Source organism: Petromyzon marinus, chromosome 31, assembly GCF_048934315.1.
Source record: "Petromyzon marinus isolate PM22_M1 ecotype Great Lakes invasive population chromosome 31, UKy_Petmar_22M1.pri1.0, whole genome shotgun sequence".
Taxonomy (NCBI): Eukaryota; Metazoa; Chordata; class Hyperoartia; order Petromyzontiformes; family Petromyzontidae; genus Petromyzon; species Petromyzon marinus.
Window position 1 is genome coordinate 5,718,028 of NC_133697.1, and position 22,921 is coordinate 5,740,948.

Below are 22,921 nucleotides of genomic sequence, written 5' to 3' on the forward strand. Positions count from 1 at the left end.
CCGAGAGCACGCGCGTGTGCGTGGTCGTGATCGATGCGCCGGGATGAGCAGAGGAGGAGGCCACGGCTGCAAGCGGTGATAGTGCAACACAAAATACAAAGATCCCCCGTATAGCCTAAACACACTGTTGGGGCAAGTGCTGTTAGCCAGCACCAATAAAGGCCGGCCTGGCACACGATGGGGTGGGTGGCCAACACCACGCCCCATTTACCTCCCCAGTGGCGATGTTTACACACCGCACCAGGTACTCATTTGAGGCTGAGTCGACCTAGTGGAGGCCCATGGCCGGTTCAGATAATCATCACTGGTGTTTTCCGTGAGCGGGAATCGAACTCGGGGCGCCAGGTTCGTAGCGCAACGCGCTAACCGCGACACAACCGCTCCTTACGATAGTGTACAAAGATCCCCCTTATAGCCTTGACCGGACTATTGGGACAAGTTGCTGTTCACCAGTGGCACCTATGAAGGCCGGCACGGCACACGGGGTGGGGGGGGTCAGCATCACGCCCGGCCGCCTTTGCATCCCCAGTGATGACGATTGCCTGCACATCGCACCAGGTACACTTACTTTAAGGCTGAGTCTACCTAGCGAAGGCACAGGGACCCGTTCAAATATTCGCCACTGTTATTGGTCGCAGGCGGGAATTGAAGGCTGTCTTTCCGGGTTCGTAGCGCAGTGAGATGACCACTACACTACCGCTCCCCACGCATTCGAAACACGACGCAACACAATCCTCGCCCTCGGTAGCCTTTAACAGACTGGTTGGGGCAAGCGCTCTTAGCGAGTAGCAGGCACCTATCACGGAAGGAACGGCACACGAGGGATCGGGTGGCCTGCGCCACGCCCGACCGCCTTTGTCTCCCCAGTGGCGATGTTTACACACCGCACCAGGTGGTCATCGAGGCAGAGTCGTGCCATTCGCACGGCGCTTTTGCCAGGCCACGTGCACTTTAAAACCACGTGAAGTGTCGAAGGTTCGCTGGCAGGTCACGGGACAGACCCAGGTGTTATGGGTTAACTGACTGAGATGACTGTGCCCCCTACTGTGCCAATTTGCTGTGTTTTAGCTGCCTGGCGTTGTTGTGAGCGTCGCTCCTCTGCCCTCCGCTGTTGTTGGAGGGCGACTGCTTCCAACTGCCCAGTAGCAGCAGCGTCTTTCACGAGCCTCCTCCGCAGAGACCGATTTTGACACCGCTGGTACCGGTCATCGGAGCTCCACGTCCTCTTGTACCACGTCTCTTCTCTAACACGTGCCGCGCCCGTTTAGCCCCCTCTATGCGGCCAAATAAAGGCTGTTTGGGTACGCGGTCGCTGCGTTGGCTGGGGGCTGCATGCCCCCAGTCAACGCAACCTCGTGTTCACACGCACACACCCACAACAACCGCCGTTCGCCACTAAGTGGCGGTCTTTGGCTCCCCTAATGCTGTTGTTTACACACACACAGTACTTATGTGAGACCGGGTCGACCAGTGAGACGTGCGGGGACTGGTTTACTTCGTCACTGAAGTTATCAGTGACTGAGAACCGAACGCGCGTAGACGGCTTCGCATCGCGCGAACCAATGCACCATCGCTCCAGCAATTGTACACAGCAAAGACAAAAATTCCCCGTATAGCATTAACAGACTATTCTAGATTTGAAGCTTTCGTGACTGCAAGGATCCATACTGTTTGGTTCTATTCGGTAAAGTCACGTAGGTAAAAAATAAAACAAAAATCACGACGTTTCGGCCACAACACAAGCGGCCTTCATCAGGTGAAGGGACCAGCCTGTCTCGAAGACTGCGCTGGAGTGAAACACAGCCGAGCTCAGACCACGGCTTATAAGCTTATAAGCCGTGGTCTGAGCTTCACTCCAGCGGTCTTCGAGACAGTCTGGTCCCTTCAACTGATGAAGGCCGCTTGTGTTGTGGCCGAAACGTCGTGATTTTTGTTTTACTTTTTACCTACTTGACTTTACTGAATAGAACCAAAGAGCATTAACAGACTGTTGGGGCAAGTGCTGTTGGGCAAGCACCCTACGAAGGCCGGCACGGTACACGAGGGTGGATGGCCAGCACCACGCCTGACCGCCTTTGTCTCCCCAATAGCGATGTTTACACTCCCCACCCCACTATGGACTAATTTGAGGCTCATTCGACCTAGGGGAGGTCCGGGACCGGGTCAGATAATCGTCACTGTTGCTGGCCATGAGCGGGTTTCGAACTCGGGTAGGTGGGTTCGTTTGCGCAGCGCGTTAATCGCTACGCGACACCACCGCTCCCCATTGTTTACGCAGCGCGCGCACACACACACACACGTGCCAGTTAGTGCAAGGCTGCCCACAAGCGGTCACTGCAATTCGTGCGATTCTGTCTTGGCGCGCGGTTTCTCGCACTGCGGGGGCACGAAGCCGGCCACATGCCGAGTTCGACTCCCGACCGCGGCCAACTTGAGTGTCGAGCGACAAACCGAGCCGGTTCTGTCCTAACCCCCCCCCCCCCGCTGCGCCTTCACACACCCGAACAGTGCAGGGTGGTGAAGTATAGGGAGGCCTTCGTCCAGAAGTGGATTGACACCCGCCTAAAAATGATTGACGCCATTCTCACATTCGTAATTTACCTTAACTTCGATCGTTTCTCAGTTCGCATGACCTGGCGAGGGTCGCGGCGGCAGCGTGTCGAGTAGTGGCGGTCCAGACCTCTCTTTCCCCGGCGACAAACTCTAACACTACACTATACACTACACTGCTATACACGGGACTCTAGCTCTTCCTGCGGAATTCACAGGCCAGCCGAGCGACATCGTCGCGCCAGCAACGTGTCCTAGGCCGGCCCAGGGGTTCTTCGCCCAGTGGGACGTTGCTGCCCGGTAGAGCTCCAGGTCCACGTCAAAGAATACGCTTGGCTACCAGACTTCTCATTCGCTTCCTAACTCACCAATTTGCTCCAACCTGCGTGGTGAAGCGTGATCAAGCAGCCACCGCATGACCGTCAAACGGCGTGGGGAGGTTTTCATCCAGCAGTGGTTTCGAAAGGGGCTGTACATGACCATTTATAAGCGTATGGCTAGTGTGGAAGAGTAGGCCAACATACCCTCCGAAGGGGTTCTCTTGAGCTACCCCAAGCCGTGTGACCCTTCTGTCAGCAGGGACGTGAGCGGGAAATTGCAGGGCTAGACCTTTAACCGATTTCTAGAGCAAAAACATTCCTGGAGTGGTGATGTTCCTGCTGCGTTGGTAGTGGTGCACGAAAGCACGAGCAACCAAACAAAACCTAGCACATTCGACAATAACATTGTGGCCTTAAAAGATAATATACATATCGAAATAAATTTAATAGAATACGACGTTTCGATTGCAACACAAGCGACCATCATCCAAACCTAGTAAACTTGGAAATATGCAATACAACACACAGTCGGCCAACAAAACAGTCAACACCCCACCTGGTTGATTACGTTCTTCCAAAGATTGCTAATTTTGAGACAAAACGTAGACACGAGTAATTCCTGCAGTCACGAAAGCTTCGAATCTAGTTTATGAAATACATATATGCGACGTTTCGGGCAATGGCCCTTCATAGCACATTTCTTTCACATTGTCTACCATGCAGTTTTTTTACGTACACGAGATTTCACAAACGTGAATTTGCGTGCTTTGAAGGCGGTCCATTTCCTGAAACGTTACCTATATTATCTATATTTTTTTAGGCCAGTGTTACTGATGATTGCGTTGAGTTGTCTATCTATATATACGCGTGTGACCGACATACCCAGATGAGAGCTCATACAAAGAAACACAAGTGTGTGTTTTGCAAGTGTGGAAGAGATAAACACCGTTCTAATGATGATGGGCCCAATCAATCGCTACGAGCGAGTTAACGCGAGGGTAATTGTACCTCAAACACAACCAGAGCACCGTGATTTTGAGAGTACAAAATTGTTTGGCGGTGTTCGTAATTTCTCAGGATCAGCACACGCGTCTCTCTCTATCACTCTCTCTTGCCTACCCTCCTCGTCGAATTACAAATGAATCGTCACTTTTTCTTATAAATTGCTCAATTTTAAAAGAAAATTCACAGGCGTTGCCCGGCACTCCCCACCGCCCCTCCCCCCCGAACAGGTAAGCCGTAATTATATTTAAAACGGTTGTGTGGGAAAAAATACAAGCGCACACACACTTTCTCTCAACGCCCTGTTCAATTCACGGGCGTGTATTTTCGTGTAATGTTTTCGTGTGGTCTCTGCCTCTGCGCTTTGTCTTAAATTGGCTTGTGGCAAGTGATGATGCAAATGCGAACGCATCACTCGTGCCACTGGCGGTGCTGTCGGCTTATAGCAAACTCACAAGAACATTACCGTTCATGAGATTCACTGTCATCACGATGCTGACCGTGATAACGACCTTTTTCATTAATGCAGGAAGGCTACGCCGAGGCTTCATTGAGACGATGTCACAGACGGGCCGCGTATTGGCGGAAAACTGCCGCAGGGTGACGGTCAGCGCACTGGACGACTTTCACCGTTGGAGGTCGCCGGTACGATCTCCCGGCGCGGCAGCTCAAACGATGGTGCAGGTTTCTTACACGCCACCGCCACGTCGACCCAGCAGTATAAACGGGTTACACCGGGGTTGTCGATCCGCATGGTCGCGTGTGTGGGTGGGGTAACGCGCGAGTGCCCCAACCTCTTTCTAGACTTCTGGCCAGCGTGAAAGAGTAGGCCAAATAACCTTCGAAACGAGCACCCCTCTTGGAGCTGCCTCTAGCGGAGGCCCTTCCACCAGCAGTGATGCGAGCAATATACTCCCAGGGCTACACCTTTGTCCTGCCTATAGTTCTCATCTGATAAAATATAAACCCAATCCCCGTCCATCAATCACTCTTCCTCCCTCGCCGACAATCGCGCCGAGCGTGCGTCAAAACGCACGAGCGAGTACAACGATGGAGGTGCTGATGACCCCGTTTCCTTTTGCCGGGAGCTCAAGTTCATCGACGCGGGGAAAAAGAGTCACCCCCCCCCCCACCAATGAAAAAAAGGCCACCTACATGTGATACTGGCTGCCCGAGGCAACTGGCGAGGGAGGGATCTAAACCGGCGAAGCGAACGAACACCTCTTTGGATGACCTGCTCCCCCCCCCCCCCTCCAGGGAGGAGAGGCGACAGCCCAGCCAATGTCTGCACTGTCGGCGTTAAAACGAGTCTGGGCATCGGAGCGTGCACATGGCAAGGGCCCCCCTGTGGATATCAGAAATGAAAAATGGGACAATGCCAGGTGATGCGCTGCCATAGAGGGGCAAGCACTCGTTAAGCAAATGTTACATCTATCCCAAATCAAACAGCCACCAATTGTAGTCCAACTCCAATCATAACCAAATAGCCAACCAGACACTAATACTAGTTCTACTCATAACACTAAGTAGTCAACCAGCGACTAGTACTAACCATACTCGTAACAGTAACCAACGAGCTAACCAGTGAATAGGACTGGTCCTACTCCTAATCCCAACTCGAAAACCAGTCACTTTCACTGGTCCTAGTGGATAGTGACCAACTGGCCCATTAGCCAAGCCCAGCTATAACCAAGCAGCCACGAGTACTACCCCAAACCCCAACGAACGAGCCCCATCACAGCGGTGCGCGTGTGTGCACCACGCGTAAGCAAAACATAACCTTGTGCTGGCAGTTGGTCGGATGGCCATGCGCGTGTCGCGTCCGTAAATCTCGGGCAGCAATTAAACGCAGAGATGTTTATCGACGCACGACAACGCGCGCTTTGAGATTTTCTGCGTTGTTTTTTTTTGTCCCCGGAGCGGTGTGGCAAGCGCGTCGACATTGGAGCAGACGGAACGCCGCCGCTGCGACAGCAACGGTGGCTGTTCGTGGTGATACGTGAGCCACCCTTACAATCAATCGGGCCATCGACGCGGGCCGATTAAACTGTCACCATCATGCTCTTTTGTAGGACAATAGCAGGACAATGAACCATCCCCACACGCCTGCCGTGCCCGCTCGGCCCACGCTAACTCTTATGCCGTGTTAACAAAATCAACACGGACGCCGTGTTGCTGGTGAACCAAGAAGACACGTTTGTGCAGTTTTACGTCGCGAAATGGGCTCAGGATCCTGTTGGATTTCCCCGACATCAGCCATATGGCGCAAAGCATTAAAGTTAAGGTCAGAGCAGATGTAACTTAAAGCTCAACTGGAGGTACCAGTCCCTAGCCGTCCATGCAGACCTTTCATTTATGTTTACAATGGCAGCAAAACTTCACATTTCGAAGGTGAAATAAAACGTTGACATTTTAACAGTGCACGCTTTAGCGGCATATTAATATTGACGAAATGGCCAGCACTTGTAGAGGCAGGTTCATTACAATGGTTTATGACAACCTGGGGGGGAAAAAAAAGAACAAACATAAACTTGAGATGTTATTATACACGATGTTTGAGTCGGCCCAAGTTATGCACTGCATCTAAGCTCTGCGGCTGCAATGTCATTCATTAACACAAGTCATTATAACATCCACTTTTATTACGGGTGTCAAACATGATTAATATTTAACGAAATAAACGATCACTCATTTTTTCTTCTTTTTCTTCGTCTTCTTGTGAGCACGTTCACCGACATCGGCATTTGGGATTTCCTCCTCCGACTGTTTGTGTTTAGACCTTTTCCTCAAAGCGTGTTCATCCACAGCGGCTGCATCGCTCGGCGGCTCCTCTCTCTTCACCGCCACGTGCTTCTCCGTCTCCTCTTCCTTCTTTTTCTTCTTCTGCTTTTTCTTCCGAGCCTCTTTCTCGTCTTCTCGTTTGACCGGATACAGCTCCGTGTCGTCAACGGCTATGTCCGCCACTTTGACGTCTGCCGCGCCTGCGTCGCCCGCCACCGTGCTGCGGCTGCTCGTCGTCCCCGCAGCCACGTGCCCCTCTCCCCCCGCATCGTCCGCATCGTCCGCGTCCTTATCTCGCCGTTTCTTTTTCTTCCTCCGAACGGAAGGCTCATTCTGCTCCGCTTCCACCTTGGGAACTACGCAGGAATACGCCGAGGGAGAGGCAGCCTCCTCCCTTATCAGATCCCACGATTCCATCTCTGTTTTCACTTCTACGCCGTCATAGGCCTCGTTTATGATCAAGTCTGCTGCACAAACTCCCTCCCCCATGGCCGTTTTCTCCTTGTCTCTGCTCTTTTTCTTCTTTTTCCTGGAACGAGACTCAGTCGATCCCTGCTCGATCTTTACCGCTGCACACACACCTTCTGACAATTCGCTTATCTCCACAGCTGCCAGTGGCGCCTCTTCCTTCCTATCCTTTTTGCTCTTCTTCTTCTTCTTCTTAGGTTTAACCTCCTCCTTCACTCCCTCCTCGCTCTCTCCTACCGCGTCCTGCAGACATAGCAACGGCGACTCGGTTCCACCGCTTCTCGTTGCTGCTTCTGGACTCGCCTCGTTACCGTTACGTTCTTCCGCGCCCTCTTCTTTGACCTGCACCGCCAAATTGCTGCCGTCCACAACCGCTGGAGCCGCCACCTCCTGGTTCTTCTCCCTGTTTTTCTTTTTCCTGCCGTGAGCCTTGCCGTGGCCCTTCTCGGGTTCCACTTTCACCTGCACAGCGAGTGGTGCGGCCGGAACAGTCTCATCCCTAGATTTTTCACGCGATTTTTTGTCCCCCTTTGCCCGTTTGCTCCGATTGGGTTCATCCTTCACCACCAATTCAGGCCCGGCGGCCAATTTCCTTTTTTTCCGAGTAGTTTCTTTTCTGTCCGCAATGTGCCCCTGAGCGCCGGCTGGCTGGCTGTATCCGAAGGGCTTAAACCTCTGCCGGAGACCCTCAGGGATGCGCGGCGGAGGAGGAACAGGAACCGGATGAATCTTTCCACTGCCATTTGCCATCCCAACCGCCTCCTCGGTGACGGAGATCATTCCCTTCAACACTGGAGCCCACTGCAACCTGTCTCCTCCCTTCTCCACAGGCAGCACCACGCCCGTCTTGGGCATCCCTTGACAGCTGCTCATGATTCTGTAGTGCTTGTTCTCCTTGTCCAAAGTCACGCGTTCGAATCCCTCCAGCGGGATCATCATACCTGCCAAACTAGAAAACACGTTTGTATTAATTTTCTGAATTGTTGATTGGCCGCAACTATTGATTGAGTTTTCATCACAAAGCACGACGTTCATTGCACTGCTTGACATCAGCGACATTCAGGAACTGAAGGTTTCGAAGCGAGACGTCGGACATCACGGTGAACGACACGCGGTACAACCTGAAAATATATCAGAGCTGTACAAGCGCAACGGCGAAAATAACTAAAGCTATGGTATAACATTGTCTGCAATATGAATTCACATGCAAGGAAGTGCATTTTGAAATGTGTAGCAGTAACCTGAATATGGGAACCATGCCAGGATTATCTGAAGCTTATTAAGTGTGTAACACTCATCACATTTTTCTCAATTAAAATCGATTCTCATACTGGAAAGACCCATTAAATAGTGCCCCCTAGAATGGATTACTCACAGTTCATGCCAATTGTAAATATAAAGTCAACGGCGTGGACAAGTGGACAGACAAGACGGAACAAGAAATACTGAAAATGGGACCAAAAAGAATCGATGCCTCTGGAATCGAATTCCAACTCCGATTCATACAAAAAAATCACTGGGTAGAGGGGAGCGGGGGGGGGGTGGCTACATTGTACAGAATAATACTAAAAATGATAATCTACACTCGTAAAGCACTGGAGGTCTGAAAGTGCTGTACAGAAGTACAAGTATAAATATAAAAATACATAATGAAACAAAAACTGTAAAAATCCAATGAAAGCACGCAGGCTAGTGATAAGATCACAAAATAAAATAAACACCCCAAAGGCAATATATATTCATATACATTTTTTCTGGGTTAGATCACGTGAATATAAATCTGTTGTTAAACCCACCACCACCCGACAGAGCCAATTTGTAAGGTTTGTAACGTAAACAAAACATGCCAGTTCATAACTAGTCCAGCACACCGGCGTGTTTGAGAGTGAACCCACAACATTTACAATTCGAGTACGACGTTTAGCCGTTGATTACAACTAGCATCATCAGGTGACACATTTATATTTACACGCTCTAACCCAAAAAAAAACCCTATTATGAATACCTAGATGTAAAGCAAGTGAAAAGATGCTTAAGAAGAAAATTGCTGATGCTTACCACTGTGGAGAGAAGTCTGTCGGTGCCTGGATAAGCCATACTTCAGTAGAGGAGGCCTTGGCACTTTCTACCGTGAGACCGCCGAGTGGAATGTAGGCACCCTCCTCGAAATCCGGGGGGCACTCAAACACATTGCTTGAGATTTCTGTAAACAAAGTAAAATTTTCAGAGTTAATACACATTCACTATCGCCAATGCTCACATTGCACTCTTTCGTGCCGTTTGTAAATCCACCGCTGGATGGATGTATGATGAACTTCTTTTCCACCGTATCAATCGTTGGCTCGAGCGAGAATTAATTAAACTGTGCTCGTACAGCTGCGCACATACAACAATAATGTCCCTTGAGTAGCCCTTATTGTTATATTTATTACAACAGTTCACCTGGACAATTTTTTGTGTATGTTGAACTTCTTTCGTACCGTACGTAGCCAACCGTGCTAATCGGAGGTGTGGGGGAAGGGACATCAAATTAAACACAACATGCAGTTCGAAAGAAATTCGTTTTAAATCTAAATTAAAAATTGCATAGCTCCAGTAGCTTCCGAATATCGGAAGCGCGTTCCAGACGGCCGTGCTGTGCGGGTGACTAATTATTTGACCAGGCTGGACAATGTGGGTGGGTACAGGTGGGGAGCACGGACGTCGGGTGCGTGGCAAAGTATAATAATTTTTTTGTGCGCTCTGCTGCACTGCCCTCTGCCGACAGCTGCCATCTGTGCACAAACGTCGTCGTAAGAAATGCAGTGCAAAGTCTTGCAACAGCACATAAACATAATTTGCTGTTCGTGAGAATCATTCGCGCCGTGATGAGATGCGACATCTGGCAACCCTCCTGCTCGTATTATAAATTAATGTTGTGCATGGTGCTTTTAATACATATCTGTGCTGCAACAATTTTTGCCCGTCGCATGGCCAAAATATGCTTGCTGATAATAATTATCTGGCGAGACACGTGTGACGTTGCACGCCATCACTAAATTTCAGCTGGCAGTCACAAGTAATTGAAACGCACCATGGCTACTCTCAAATAAACATGAGATGCGTCCGATCTCGGAAGCTAAGCATGCTTGAGCCTGGATACTGCTTGGATAGTCGATCGCCATCCCAAAAACACCGCTGTAGTCTACTGTGAGGCTACGTTACGGGCAGTAGAGGGCAATGCAGCAAGATGCCTTGCTTTACTGTACTACGTTCCCGTGTCTATGGCTCCCCCAACCCACACTGACCAGTGCTGAAGGCTAGTCAAATAAGGCCCCGGCGACAATCCAACAGTGGATTGAACAGGGTTCTACACGTACCTTTCCCTTAACTAAGCGCGAGAGTTGTTCAGTTAAAGTTTGGGCTCGGGTTACTGATGCGGTTCGTCCTAAGGGGAGGGGGGGGGGACACTCTATTTGTTTGCGTTTGCTCCGATTTATATTTGCTTCATTGTACTTATTTTTTTCTATTATTCATTTACAGTTCGGTGGCTCGGGTCAGTCTTGCAAATGGGACCATCTTACGTCTTCTAATTTCTCACCCGATTAAACGAAATGAACTTGAAACGTATTGTAGAAAGAAGCTTCAGATGACACCATCAACGCAGATTCATTGTTGACCACGGGGCTTTAAACATGGTTGTTTTTTTACACGCTTTCTATTAACTCACTGTCTGTTGTTGTTGGCGTATCCTCAAATATTGTAACTCAATTTTAACCCACTTCCCAATGTGGTATCGACTGCAAAGTTGTTATACTTATGTCATACTGATGACAATACTATATTCTATCATAAAAATAAAAAAACATTTTTTTACAAACAATCTCTTTTTACATGTAATGTTTCGCCTTGGGTCTAATTTATCCACGCTCAACTCACGCTGGCTGTAAATCACCAGGGTCCCTTCCGTTGTGGCAAGCTTCGGGGCCTCTTCCTGGAGTTGTGGAGTTCTTCCATTACGAGTACGGTACATTTCATTAAAGCGTATTTTTTTTAAACAAATTAAATATTACAGGTAGTCCCCGACTTACGATATTTCGATCTTACGATGGCGATAGCGATATGACAAAAATGTAAAATATCTTTGATTTCACGCGGCAGGCAAACGCAGCAGCGTACGAGGTACGAGACTAACGTTATCATCGCCATCCTCCTCTTCCGACAACTAAGTTAATGTAGCCATCAACAACCTAACATCGTTCAAGTATGCAGACGACGGACACAATCTTGTTGAGTACAGTAGAATGATACGTTACGATACGTTCAATGCATGTATGATACGTAGCTTTAGCGATTTAATTTTAGGGTTACCACGATACGATACATACGTTCAATGCATGTTAAAAGTTTTTTTATAGCAGATAGGATTGTTTCCTGAAAAAAAACTTTACATGAAATTGCAGTTCATATAGGTAGGCTAAGAATTTACCTTGTTTTTTACTTTAAATTTTACTGTGCAATACGGTATTGCAATTAATAAATACATACAGTATATAGTTTATACAGTTACGGTACTGTAAATTGCTCTGTTTTGCTAAATTATCACCATTCTTTAAGACTCCTGGGTAGGCTAGGCCATCTTCGACTTACGATATTTTCGACATACGATGGGGTCATCGTAACGAAATCTCTATCGTAAGTCGGGGACTACCTCTAGTGGAGGTAGCTGTCGTTACGGGCCATGATGCGCTGTTGCAAAGATCGTGTTGTTCTCCAATCTTTACTACGACCTACACGTAGAGTCAAAGACGACGGTTGTCTTTGGAGCTCGGAGTTAAGTCTGTTATATTTTTTGTTCATTATTATTTTAAAACACACGGTACTTTTTTTTTTTACCCACAGGGGTAAGTCGACATGGGACTCGGCCTCAAATAATTACCCGGTGCGGTATGTCAACATCGCCAATAGGGAGACAAAGGCGGCCCGGCGTGGTGCCGGCCACCCACCACCACCACCCCGTGTGCCGTGCCCGGTCTCCATAGGTGCTCGCTAAAAGCACTTGTCCCAACAGTCCGTTAAGGTTATACGGGGAACCGTTGTCTTTGTGTCCCAAGCAGAAAAACGTCTTTTTTGTCTCTGCAGGACGCAGCGAAAGCGGCTATCAACATCCAGCCGCCCAAGCCACGCGGCGCGCCGCTTCTCTCAAGCCGATCCCTATGCTGGGATGATACTTCCTGCCCGACCAGGGATAAAGGAAGACCACCGTGCATTAGTGCATGCTTTCTTTCATTCAGGGTATCGTTCTAACGAATGGAAAGGTCGACTTTGTGAACGCCTGCCTTGGTAGAGTTCGCCAGTCTGATATCCTAGTGTCCTGCCCATCGCAGCTGATGCTTTCCTCGGAAGTGTTTCAATGTCTTGGACTTAGCATGGCCGTCCCGTCCAGTAAACCTCATCGTTGGTCACTCTCTTAATTTGCATGGCATTAAGTAAATTGAAGGCCATCACGAATCAGGGAGTCGAACCGGTTGGTTGTCGGATATGGTTCGGGTTAACCTAAGACAAACTTTTGAAACCTCTACGGTTCAAAATAGTCTTCAGTGGGTGCGTTACGGTTAACGCAAGTGACGCTTTTGGAACATGCGTAGCATCCAGATTTGGTTCTCGGACAACACATAGTTTATTTCTTAAACTGTTTTATTTTACCAGGTAAGGCCCACTGAGCTTATATCGCTATTATTCAGAGCGACCTGGCCCGCAAATCATAGCGCATCTAAGTGGTTTGTCACGTGGAAAGTTAAGGCAGAAAATACTCTAAAGCATGTTTCTACATGTGGAGGGAAGATCGTGCAAATTCCAAATATACAGGCGCCAGGGTCGGGATCGAACCAACGACGTCTTGCATACCGCCATATAATAATGCAGATATAACCACTGCTGAGTACACCGAGAAGTAATATCATCAGATGACCGTAGCCTCTTGCACAGACGACCAACACCAAGGCGGCACTATTAAAGGAAGTTGTCCAGTTCCACATCCAGTCTTCAGTGACAGTGCTGATAACTCATCTCCCTCTGCAATGATGGGACTGTAGGATCCTTTTTTTTATCACCGTCGCCTCTATTGCTGAACTCTAATCCGAACTGCCCGCACACACCCCAGAGAGAAGCTATATATGATATTCCGAAGGGCCTGTGCAAGACGGCGTCACAAATGCACTATCGTCTGTAAACTATGCAGTCCCGCATAATGAACATCAGGCAGTCTGGAGAGGTTGACAACTCCACTGTCAGCACGAAACTTGATGCATCGTCCTCACAGGTAGCCAAGGTTTGTACAGAACAGCTGCGTAGCCGCCAGATGATTGGCCCAAGCACGCAACCTTGCTTTACACCACACGTCTGGCTGGTATTTTTTTTTCGTGAGCTGCCCATCAACACTGAATCTCACTTTCATGTCATCATATAACGCCTTAATGATGTTCAGAAACGTTGACGAACAACCTACCGGCTCCAGTGCCGATCTTTAGGTATTGAGATATATTAATCTTCCCGTGATCTGTCCCGGTTCTCTGTAAACTAAGAGGTGTCAGGCCTAACCTCAAAACAATTCTACCCACCGGAACATTCAATACAAGCCATAGATAGCGCGATCCAAAATACGGACGATATAGCAAACTAAAGTACAGATTGGTCCAGATGTGTCGTGACCCCCTATTAATTCCATTGCTTATTCATTTCTGTTCACCCCCATTGATATATTTAAAAAATAGAAAGTTTTAGAGAATTAAATGAAGTCATAAGATAGCTGGACCACCGTGTAGTTATGCGCTTCAACGCAAGAATAGCAACACTACACGAAGTCTCTTACAAAGCCCTCTTCTTACGAAGGACATTGGCATTTATCTCAACGCACGTATTGCCCACGCCGAGACTCAGAAAATGATCATTCTGGGCACCCACACACAACGCATAAACTCCGGTGCGTCGCTCCCCGCTCTTACACTCACCGCCCTCAGCTCGCTCGTTCTTACTGTCGGACACTTTGCGGGTACTGTATCCTCGTCTCATCCTTTCCGCTGGAGTTGTTTTTTTTCGATCTCGCGAATGCCTCGCGAAGGCCACGCGAAGCTCTGAGCGGAGTCCTCCCCCACGTGGAGTGCGGAACCACGTGGCGCGCGCAACCCTTGACCACACCCACCGGTAGGGGTCAAAGGACAAGGTGGGCGATACCATTGAAGATGAATGGGGAGGGTGGAAATACTGTGAAGCTCTATTTGTATTCTATTGTTTTTTTTATTTTAAAGACAATTGTTTTATTTTTTTCTCACATATTACTCTATTTATAGGGAATAAATATAATCTGGATTCACAACAAAAGCTACTGAAACGGAGGTAATTGTTTAGCACGGACGAAACGGAAGTGGGATACCCCGTAATCTCGCCTGGCATGTTCATGGGAACCGATTTTCACAATAATTCAATTACTCACTCGATTCATTATAACTCGCATGAAATCGACAAGTTTGGCGAACTATCGCGATATTTTCATGATCGTTAGTAAACGATCAATAACGACTGGAGCCATAATTACTCATTAATTGCGAAAGTTAGCGCAGCAGTTGTGGTGAAACGTTGGGAATCGATTCTCATTGCTTTTAACGTGAAACAAGAGTAGATTGTGGAATCAATCCGGTGTCTCCCCCTTGCGGCAGAGCGTGCATAATTACCCACGTGTCAATCATGGACATTACGCAGCCCTTCTCAATCCACTGCTGGATGAGGGCCACCCCACGTGGTACAGATCACCTGGGTTATTTTTCACCAGGGTTGGTGAATGAGAAGGGGCATAGATGTGGAAGCATTGAAGCTCAGTACAACAATCGAATCGAAAACCGGAAGAACCGCTCATTTTATGAGCTGCCACCAAATACCGAACCGTAATTAAGTTGCTTACTCCGCAATTAAAAACATAGGATTCGCTTATTGTTTTTTGGAAAATGGTTAACCGTAACCCACCCACTGAAGACTATTTTGAACCGTAGAGGTTTCAAAAGTAATTGTTTTAGTTATTTCGGTAAAGTCAAGTTGAAGGGAAACAATAAAATAATGAAATATATATATAAAACAATAAAATTCTCACGACGTTTCGACTGTAACACAAACAGTCATCATCAGGTGTGAAAACCCAACGGCAAGAAGCATTTGAAAGAAGTGGCGGTTTGTATTTATTAATTCTTTCAAATGTTTCTTGCCGTTGGTTTTTCACACCTGATGATGACTGTGTTACAGTCGAAACGTCGTGATAATTTTATTGTTTTATATATATTTTATTATTTGATTGTTTCCCTTCAACCTGACTTTACCGAAAGAACCAAGAATATGAATCACTGCAGTCACGAAAGCTTCAAATCAAAAAAAAAATTTAGGTTAACCCGAACCATATCCGACAACCAATCGGTTCGACTCCCTGATTCGGGATGGCATTACATTTACTTCATGCCATGCAAATTAAGGGACTGCAAAGATCCAGAACATTAAATACCACATCTATATTTTATGTATTTTTGTTTACATTTAAAATATTTCATTTGGATAATCCATTTCGATGGAACATCTTCCTTTGCAACGATGTCCATGGTATCAGCTGACACAAAACAACTATGTCATGACGTACACACAAACATTTTCAATACTGTATATAACGTTTTACAGTAGGCGCTTTAAATATGAACGTGGGATCCAACACCTCCGATTATAGCACGGTTGGTTATGTACAGTGCGAAAGAAGTTAATCATACATCCTTTGAAAATAGCTACTTCACCACTATTCTCACTCCACTGAACACGGTAAACCGTCGCGTGCTACGGAACACGAATACCGATCTGCTTATTCGTACCCAGAACCAGGACCATCCTGGCTGAGCGGCGTTGTTCCGTAGCTGCACCGACAGCCGTCTGGAACTCTCTCTCTCCCACTGCCACACGAGCGCAGCATCATCCAAGCACCGTCCACCTTCAAACATCAATTCAAGGCTTAAAGCTTTCGTGACTGCAGGAATTCATATTCTTTGGGTCTTTCGGTAAAGTCACGTAGATAGGTTCAAAGAAAATAACAAAAAAAAACTACGACGTTTCGATTGCAACACAAGCGTTCGTCTATCTACGTGACTTTAACCGAACGACCCAAAGAATATCAATTCAAGGCTCACCTTCCCAGGCTCTCACCTGTCCAGGCTCACTCCTGTCCAGGCTCACTTGTTTAGGCTCGCATGATCAGACTCCCCTGTATAGGTTCACTTGTTCATTCTCACATGTTTGGGCTGACCTGTCCCGGCTGGAATACAAGGGACTTTTGAGCTTTGATTCCGCGCCTGAGTTCTCAGTCGACCAATGCATTCAATGTGTGCGAGATTTGCAGCAGTAAATCATTCTCTTCATGATTATTATAATATCCTGATATTATTTTCTGTGGTAGTGTACCAAAGTGGCACACCCAGCAAAATATTTAATGTGCCAGGAAACTACTGGCAGAAATTCTACTGTCCTATGGTGGGCGTAAGCCTATATCCATATGGCAATCATCGTTGATTAACCTCCCAACAAAGCTGTATTATGTTGTAGACCTGATAGGAATACTGGGCTGAGTGAATCCCACAACCAAGATTTGCACTCGCAATCTTCCGATTGGGAGCTGCTGTCTCCACTGCTGAGCCACCAGGCCAGTGAAATTGTTCCCACTATAATACATAGTCAACTCAATTCAGGAAATAAAATGTATTGCATATACATTCGTTTTCCTTCTACAAGGTGATCCGTTTATCGATACTCTGCTGATATCTAATGTCTCTTCTAAGTCTCTTCTCAACGGCTGTTTGAATATTGTGAACGCCATGGCTCCATGTCTTAGAGGAGAGTGTTGAACGATTTGTGGAAGATATGCAGAATATTTAAAATGACATGCTGTTTTCTCTGTTCGACTTTCTTACTATTTTAGCAGAGGGAATATAATATATATTTTAAATGCATGTAAATAAAATGAAAACTGTACATCTATTATTCATAATTATTTATTTACATGTATGAATACATCTCAAAAATGCCGTTGGACCTACAACAGCTGTCTAAAAATAATAGGAAGGCAATCCACTCCCCCCCCACACCCTCACATGTAATGTTATATGACATTTAGATTATAAATGTATAATATAAATAGCCTCTTTACAAAACTCTACCCTGAAACATGGTCATTATCTTGTATTCCCCGCTATCATGCTATAGCACGCTGCGAGACTGGAAGAGGAACCCTTATATCTGGCATTACACACTGAACCATACCTCGAAGCTGAGGAAGTATGTGCATTGCAAATAACCGGGAATCCTACGCACCACTAGGCTGCCTTCCCCAGCACAGCCACGTCTGGAGACTAAAAGTCTCCGCTGGGCAAAATGTCTGGATTTATTTTAAATATATGCAAATGTATATTCAAACATTGTCAAATCTCAAACCTATCTTCTTTCCGCAAATGTCCCCTCCTTTCACTGCCCTGTTTCCTCTAGCCCTCATTACCTCTTCATCTCAATATTATTGCCGCATTTATTGTTCCCCAAATCTGTCAAGCTATTTTTAACCAGCTTTTCTTAAGTTATGTTTGCAATTAATTACGCATTAACGTGCCGTGTAAATGCTCTAAGACGTCCTGGCGTGAAGGGCGCTCTATCCAACCAACAAGTTATCATTATTTATTATTCTGACGAGTAGAGGTGATACGCCACAGCCTCGGCTGATGTATCCGTAAGCGTTTATCTGTCCGTATCTCGTGTCTTGCGCCACTGGAAGCGCCGCACAAAGAATAAAGAAGGAAGAGCTGTATCTGGTCCGACACACTGCACCACATATCCAAAGTATGAGGAACGAAAGATGTGGTCATTGCAACTTGTGCCCAACCCATATAATCCCACGGTGACGGCGCAGCAAACAACATGAAACTGCTGACTATTCTAGCCACATCCTACGAAATGACAAGTTACTGCGCCGGATGTGACTCGAAACGCCTTGCAACATGGCAAATCTGGGTGACAGACCGCCCCACGCCGTGCAAGATCATGCAGATTCTTTCGACCGCATTTCACTGTGTCGGTGAGTGGCCATTGGTGGTTGTCGGGGAGCACTGCCTAAGAGCCTCTTACGCCTGTATCACGACGCAGCGCGGGTGGTATCCCAATGTTGCAGTGTCCGAGCTCAACTTTGCTGAGCTTTCCGTGACTTGACAGGTGCGGGTTGGGTGCATTCCGGACGATTTGATCGCAGGCGAAAAGGCTTATTACAAAGAGCGGTTGTTTTCAAGTGCAGCGTGCTGGGTAATTGGTTGAGCTGTGCGCAGGGCCTTATTGAAGCGGTATTCCAAACTTCTATACACGTTGCGTGTAATCAAGCATCTATTCGCGCGCGAGAATTGGCCACCTGTGAAAGGCGCAATTTACACGCGAATGGTTCGACTCAGGCTCTCGAAAAAGCGTTATGTACGACGCTACGTGCACAAAGCAGCACACACGAGAAGCTATACCAACGAGACGGTGAGAATTATACAAAAAATAATCAATTCCTGAATCGTATCGTGCAAGGGGTTGAACGCCACGTGCATATTTGTCAACATAATGTCCAACCTTTGCTATTTGCACCGAAGGGCAGAGTTGTGTGAGATAACCCCTTCATCACTAAGGGGCCGTCCATAAATGACGTCACGCACCTGGGGGGGGGGTCAGACATTGGGACGATGTGTGACGAAGGGGGGGGGGGATTTAGAAATGTGACGTCACATCAAAATGCGCAACTTTAAATAAATATAGTCAACACGTTCTACTTAATTAAATAGACTTTTTAATACATGTTTTCTCCTACAACATCAGAGTGCAGCGCCACATTAAATACGCACTACAATGACAATAGTTTAAAGCGATTTGAAGCATGTTTTATATATATTTGGGGGGGGGGGGGCAGAGCTTTGTGACGTCATATTTGAGGGGGGGTCTGACTTTTTGTGACGTCGTGTGACGAAGGGGAGGGGAGTCAAAAATCGTCCAAAATCGAGTGACGTCATTTATGGATGGCCCCTAATGAGGAACCGACTGCCTATGGGCCAAATGCGCCCCACAACTGAATTTCACGCCAGTCCGTGGCCACATTAAAAACTTACCACTTTGAAACATCCCTCGATGTTTAACCATCACTCCAAGCATCACAGCGGAACTAATCGGTGTACTAGAGTTCGATCCTGGCCGAGAAGGCCTTTAGCTTGAACGTTGCATTCACGTGCGCAGTATGTGTGGAGTTTTTTTTTTTTACACGGGTGAATGAAACGCTTCTGAATGGACCCTTCGTGCACAACGGAGATGGAGCGATGAAATAAATTCGCGTCCAGGTGCTGGGTGGACTATTATTCCATTGCAGGATTCGTGGGAGGTGGCGACGGCTCGGGGGAAGCGTTCGTCCCGCAGTGGATTGAGCATGGCTGACGATGATTATGCGGGATGGGGGGTGTATGACTTGTGGGCTAAGAAGGGGTGGGGAGGCGTCTCGTCCGCGCCCCTTTTTGTGGTGAGCCGCAGTGTAGCGGTTAGCGCGCAGCGCCACGAAGCCAGCGAGCCGAAGTTCGACTCCCGCTCACGGTGACGATTATCTCGACTGGCCAAAGGACCCCCCCACGTCCGGGCAAATTCCCGGCGGGCCGGTCCATTCCGAGGGTCTGTGTGGGGGGTAATTGCTTTTTAATATAGATTTGTTTTTATTAAAATGTTTTATGACCTCTAAAGTGGACGCTTTATTGCTTGTTGACGCTCTCGGTTGGCGTTCAGTTCCCATATTCGGCAGCCCCAAAGTTTCTTCATCATCCTGCGGCCCGTTTGTGTTTTGGACCAGCCCAAATGGGCCAATGAGATCGCGTGGCAAAATTACGACAACACAGCTAACTAATACGATCCAGTTTGTTGGCACTTTGTCGCCTAACTTTAAACTGGGGAAAACACGGTTTTTTTTTCAGTGCACTACGATCGTTTTGGGATGTTTGCGCAGTAAGGGTGTAAATTGTATTGGTCGGTGCGTGCGTGCCGCGTCGTTTGAAAGACAAATATGCTTCTGTCCTTCAGATTGCTCCTTTAAAGTTGTATCGGGCGACGAGTGTCATATGAGCGGTTGCTATGAAAGTGACTGCGCTTAAAAAAGACCGAGTCGAGGTTAAGCCCTGTTCAATGAGTCAACCTTTTTATTTCGATATTGCATTGCGTACAAGTGCTGATAAGGACGTTCATTTTTTATATATACGTGTACAGTACGTTGAATTAGCCTTGAAAAAAATGTTCGTTAAAAGAATATAGGCCTAATAAATGATTGTAACCTAGCACGAATTTGGGCCGGTGTGTTCACAAATGCCTGGGCCGATTTATTTTTGTCCCAGTCCATCGCCGCCTGGTGCTGTGGGCAAGCATCACCACCGGGGAGACGAAGGCGGCCCGGCGTGGTGGTCTCGGCCAACTACCCCCTCGTGTGCCACTGTGCCAGCCTTCATAGGTGCCACTCGCGAACAGCACTTGCCCCAACAGTCTGTTCAGGCTATACGGGAGATCTTTGTACTTGTGGGCAAGGAGAGCCCCCCCTCCCTGTGTGGCATGCATCATGGAAACTGCCTCAGCACGCTGAGCCCACGCTCACGTCGCGGGAACAAACTTACCCCAACACAGCAACGTTATCGCGATTCATCAGAGCAGCTGCAATGCGTGTGACGTGTTCTTTCTATGAGAAAGGTCAAAGTGCAGCCACTGCATTGGCTTGCTCACACCGCTGCTGGCGGAAGGACCCTCCACTGGGGGGATCTGTAGACAGCGCCCCCCCCCTCCCCCTCCTCAACCCCCGGAGGACGTTTTGCCGATTGGTCCCACACTGGCCGGACGTTTTTGTAAAGCCATGGAAGGACCCACCCTTTACCCCACCACACGCCACCTCCTGATTGACAAACCGTGGTTGCACCCATTTACACTGCTCGTTGGATTCGGGCCACCGGCACGGTTGTTTAAACTGCCTCGCCAGTTGATCAAATTCAACAGGCGACCTCTGTTCAGTGCCCTCTAACCCACTGCACGACTTTGAACAGCGTCCCAATTGTCCTATGAGTAGCTCGGATAATGACTGAACGCCGCGAGCTTGCAGATTATTTATCTATCCAAGGACCTTGTTTTAACTCCCTCGGCCATATTTTAATATGCTGTGTGACTTATGCCGATTATTGGTATTTACCTGGAACCGCTTACTTTTCTCTCACAGTCAAAGTATTCCTTTAGCGTGTGCATGTTCTCCATGCCATGCATTTGCTCCTCATTCCATCTCTCAGTGTAATTCCGAGCATCCATCTCTCTGCATTCCCCCTCACCCCCCTCTTTCCTAACCGCCACAATTGAGACATTTTCAGTCTCCAAACAATGTGAGACCACCAGCTCGTTACTCCATTTAAGAACGCGGTTTAATCACAGGCTTACAGCTGAGCCCTGGATTTGAACCCAGGCTTTCAGCCGTGCCGGCTCAGCACGCTGACCAACTCTACCACTTAAGTAAAAAAAATTATGTACAAAGTTACCGCTGATATCGGAAAAAAATAAGATGAGGTTAGCAAATATTTGTGAATCAAACCCCTGTGGGTGTTTAAATATGCATGGGTGGCAATATGAAAAGCACGTCTGATTATCCGGCAAATATATTTAATACCTTTCAATAAAAGGTTGACCACAAATGCATCCCTATAATTGCCACAAAACATAGTTCAGTCAAATAGTGCAACTGTACTATTTTCCTGCACTGGCATTTTTATAGAAAAATGTATTCCATTCCGCAGCTAAACAGCTTCTAATTGGAATTCAAACGTATACGTATATATTGTGATGTGTAGCCAAGAACAATTGTTCTTTACCACACTGAACCCCTAAATTGCTATTTTGAAAACAATTACAGTATTGTAATAGCTACGTTTACAACATTTTTGATCCTCTTATTCAAGTTCCTGCACACAGGAGGAATTTAATTCAGGTTTTCCTGTGAGAAGTAATGCGTGTTCAGGTCACATCACCTCCGATTAGCACGGTTGGCTACGTACGGTGCGAAGGAAGTACAACATAGACATAGTTCATATTCTTAGTTTTTTCGGTAAAGTCACGTTGAAGAGAAACAACAAAATAACAAAATATATATAAAACAATAAAAAATTCTCACGACGTTTCGACCATAACTCAAATGATGACCGTTTGAGTTATGGTCGAAACGTCGTGAGAATTTTTTTTTTAATTGTTTTATATATATTTTGTTATTTTGTTGTTTCTCTTCAACGTGACTTTACCGAAAAAACTAAGAATATGAATTACTGCAGTCACGAAAGCTTTAAATCAAAATAGACATAGTTGTTGGGCGGTGATACTGCCTAGCAGAAGCATCTTCTCCAATTGTTGTAAAGGTGTGTGGTTCGAAACCAGTGCCCGCCCTGGTTAATACTGCGGTAGTGACATCACTGGATGTAAATCATGCTGGGTGCAGTACCGGCCCTAGAGGGGCCCGGTGAGCGCTGAATGATATCGCTATATGGCACCACGCTTTGTGTGCAGTGCCGACCCTACAGGACAGGGTGTGTGAGTGCCGGCCGAGGAATGAGGTTACTCGAGGCCATGACACTCTGGTTGACCCGGGAGGACACGTGACCAGTTAAGTCTACAAAGGGACCCCAAGTGGGGGCTAGGGGTGGTCACGTGATTGGGACTGAGATCCTTCCCGAGGGATTCTGGAA

At 47.3% G+C, this 22,921-nt stretch overlaps 1 protein-coding gene across 1 annotated transcript; it reads right to left on the reverse strand.

Moving 5' to 3' along the window:
- Window positions 1–3,296: 3,296 nt before the first annotated feature.
- Window positions 3,297–14,329, reverse strand: POLR1G (RNA polymerase I subunit G). The gene is made up of 3 exons (XM_032964285.2): window positions 14,111–14,329; window positions 9,180–9,324; window positions 3,297–8,070 (listed from the first exon to the last, which is right to left on the reverse strand). The coding sequence occupies exons 1-3, from the start codon at window positions 14,169–14,171 to the stop codon at window positions 6,561–6,563; spliced, it is 1,716 nt and encodes a 571-aa protein (XP_032820176.2). The 5' UTR covers window positions 14,172–14,329; the 3' UTR covers window positions 3,297–6,560.
- Window positions 14,330–22,921: the final 8,592 nt, after the last annotated feature.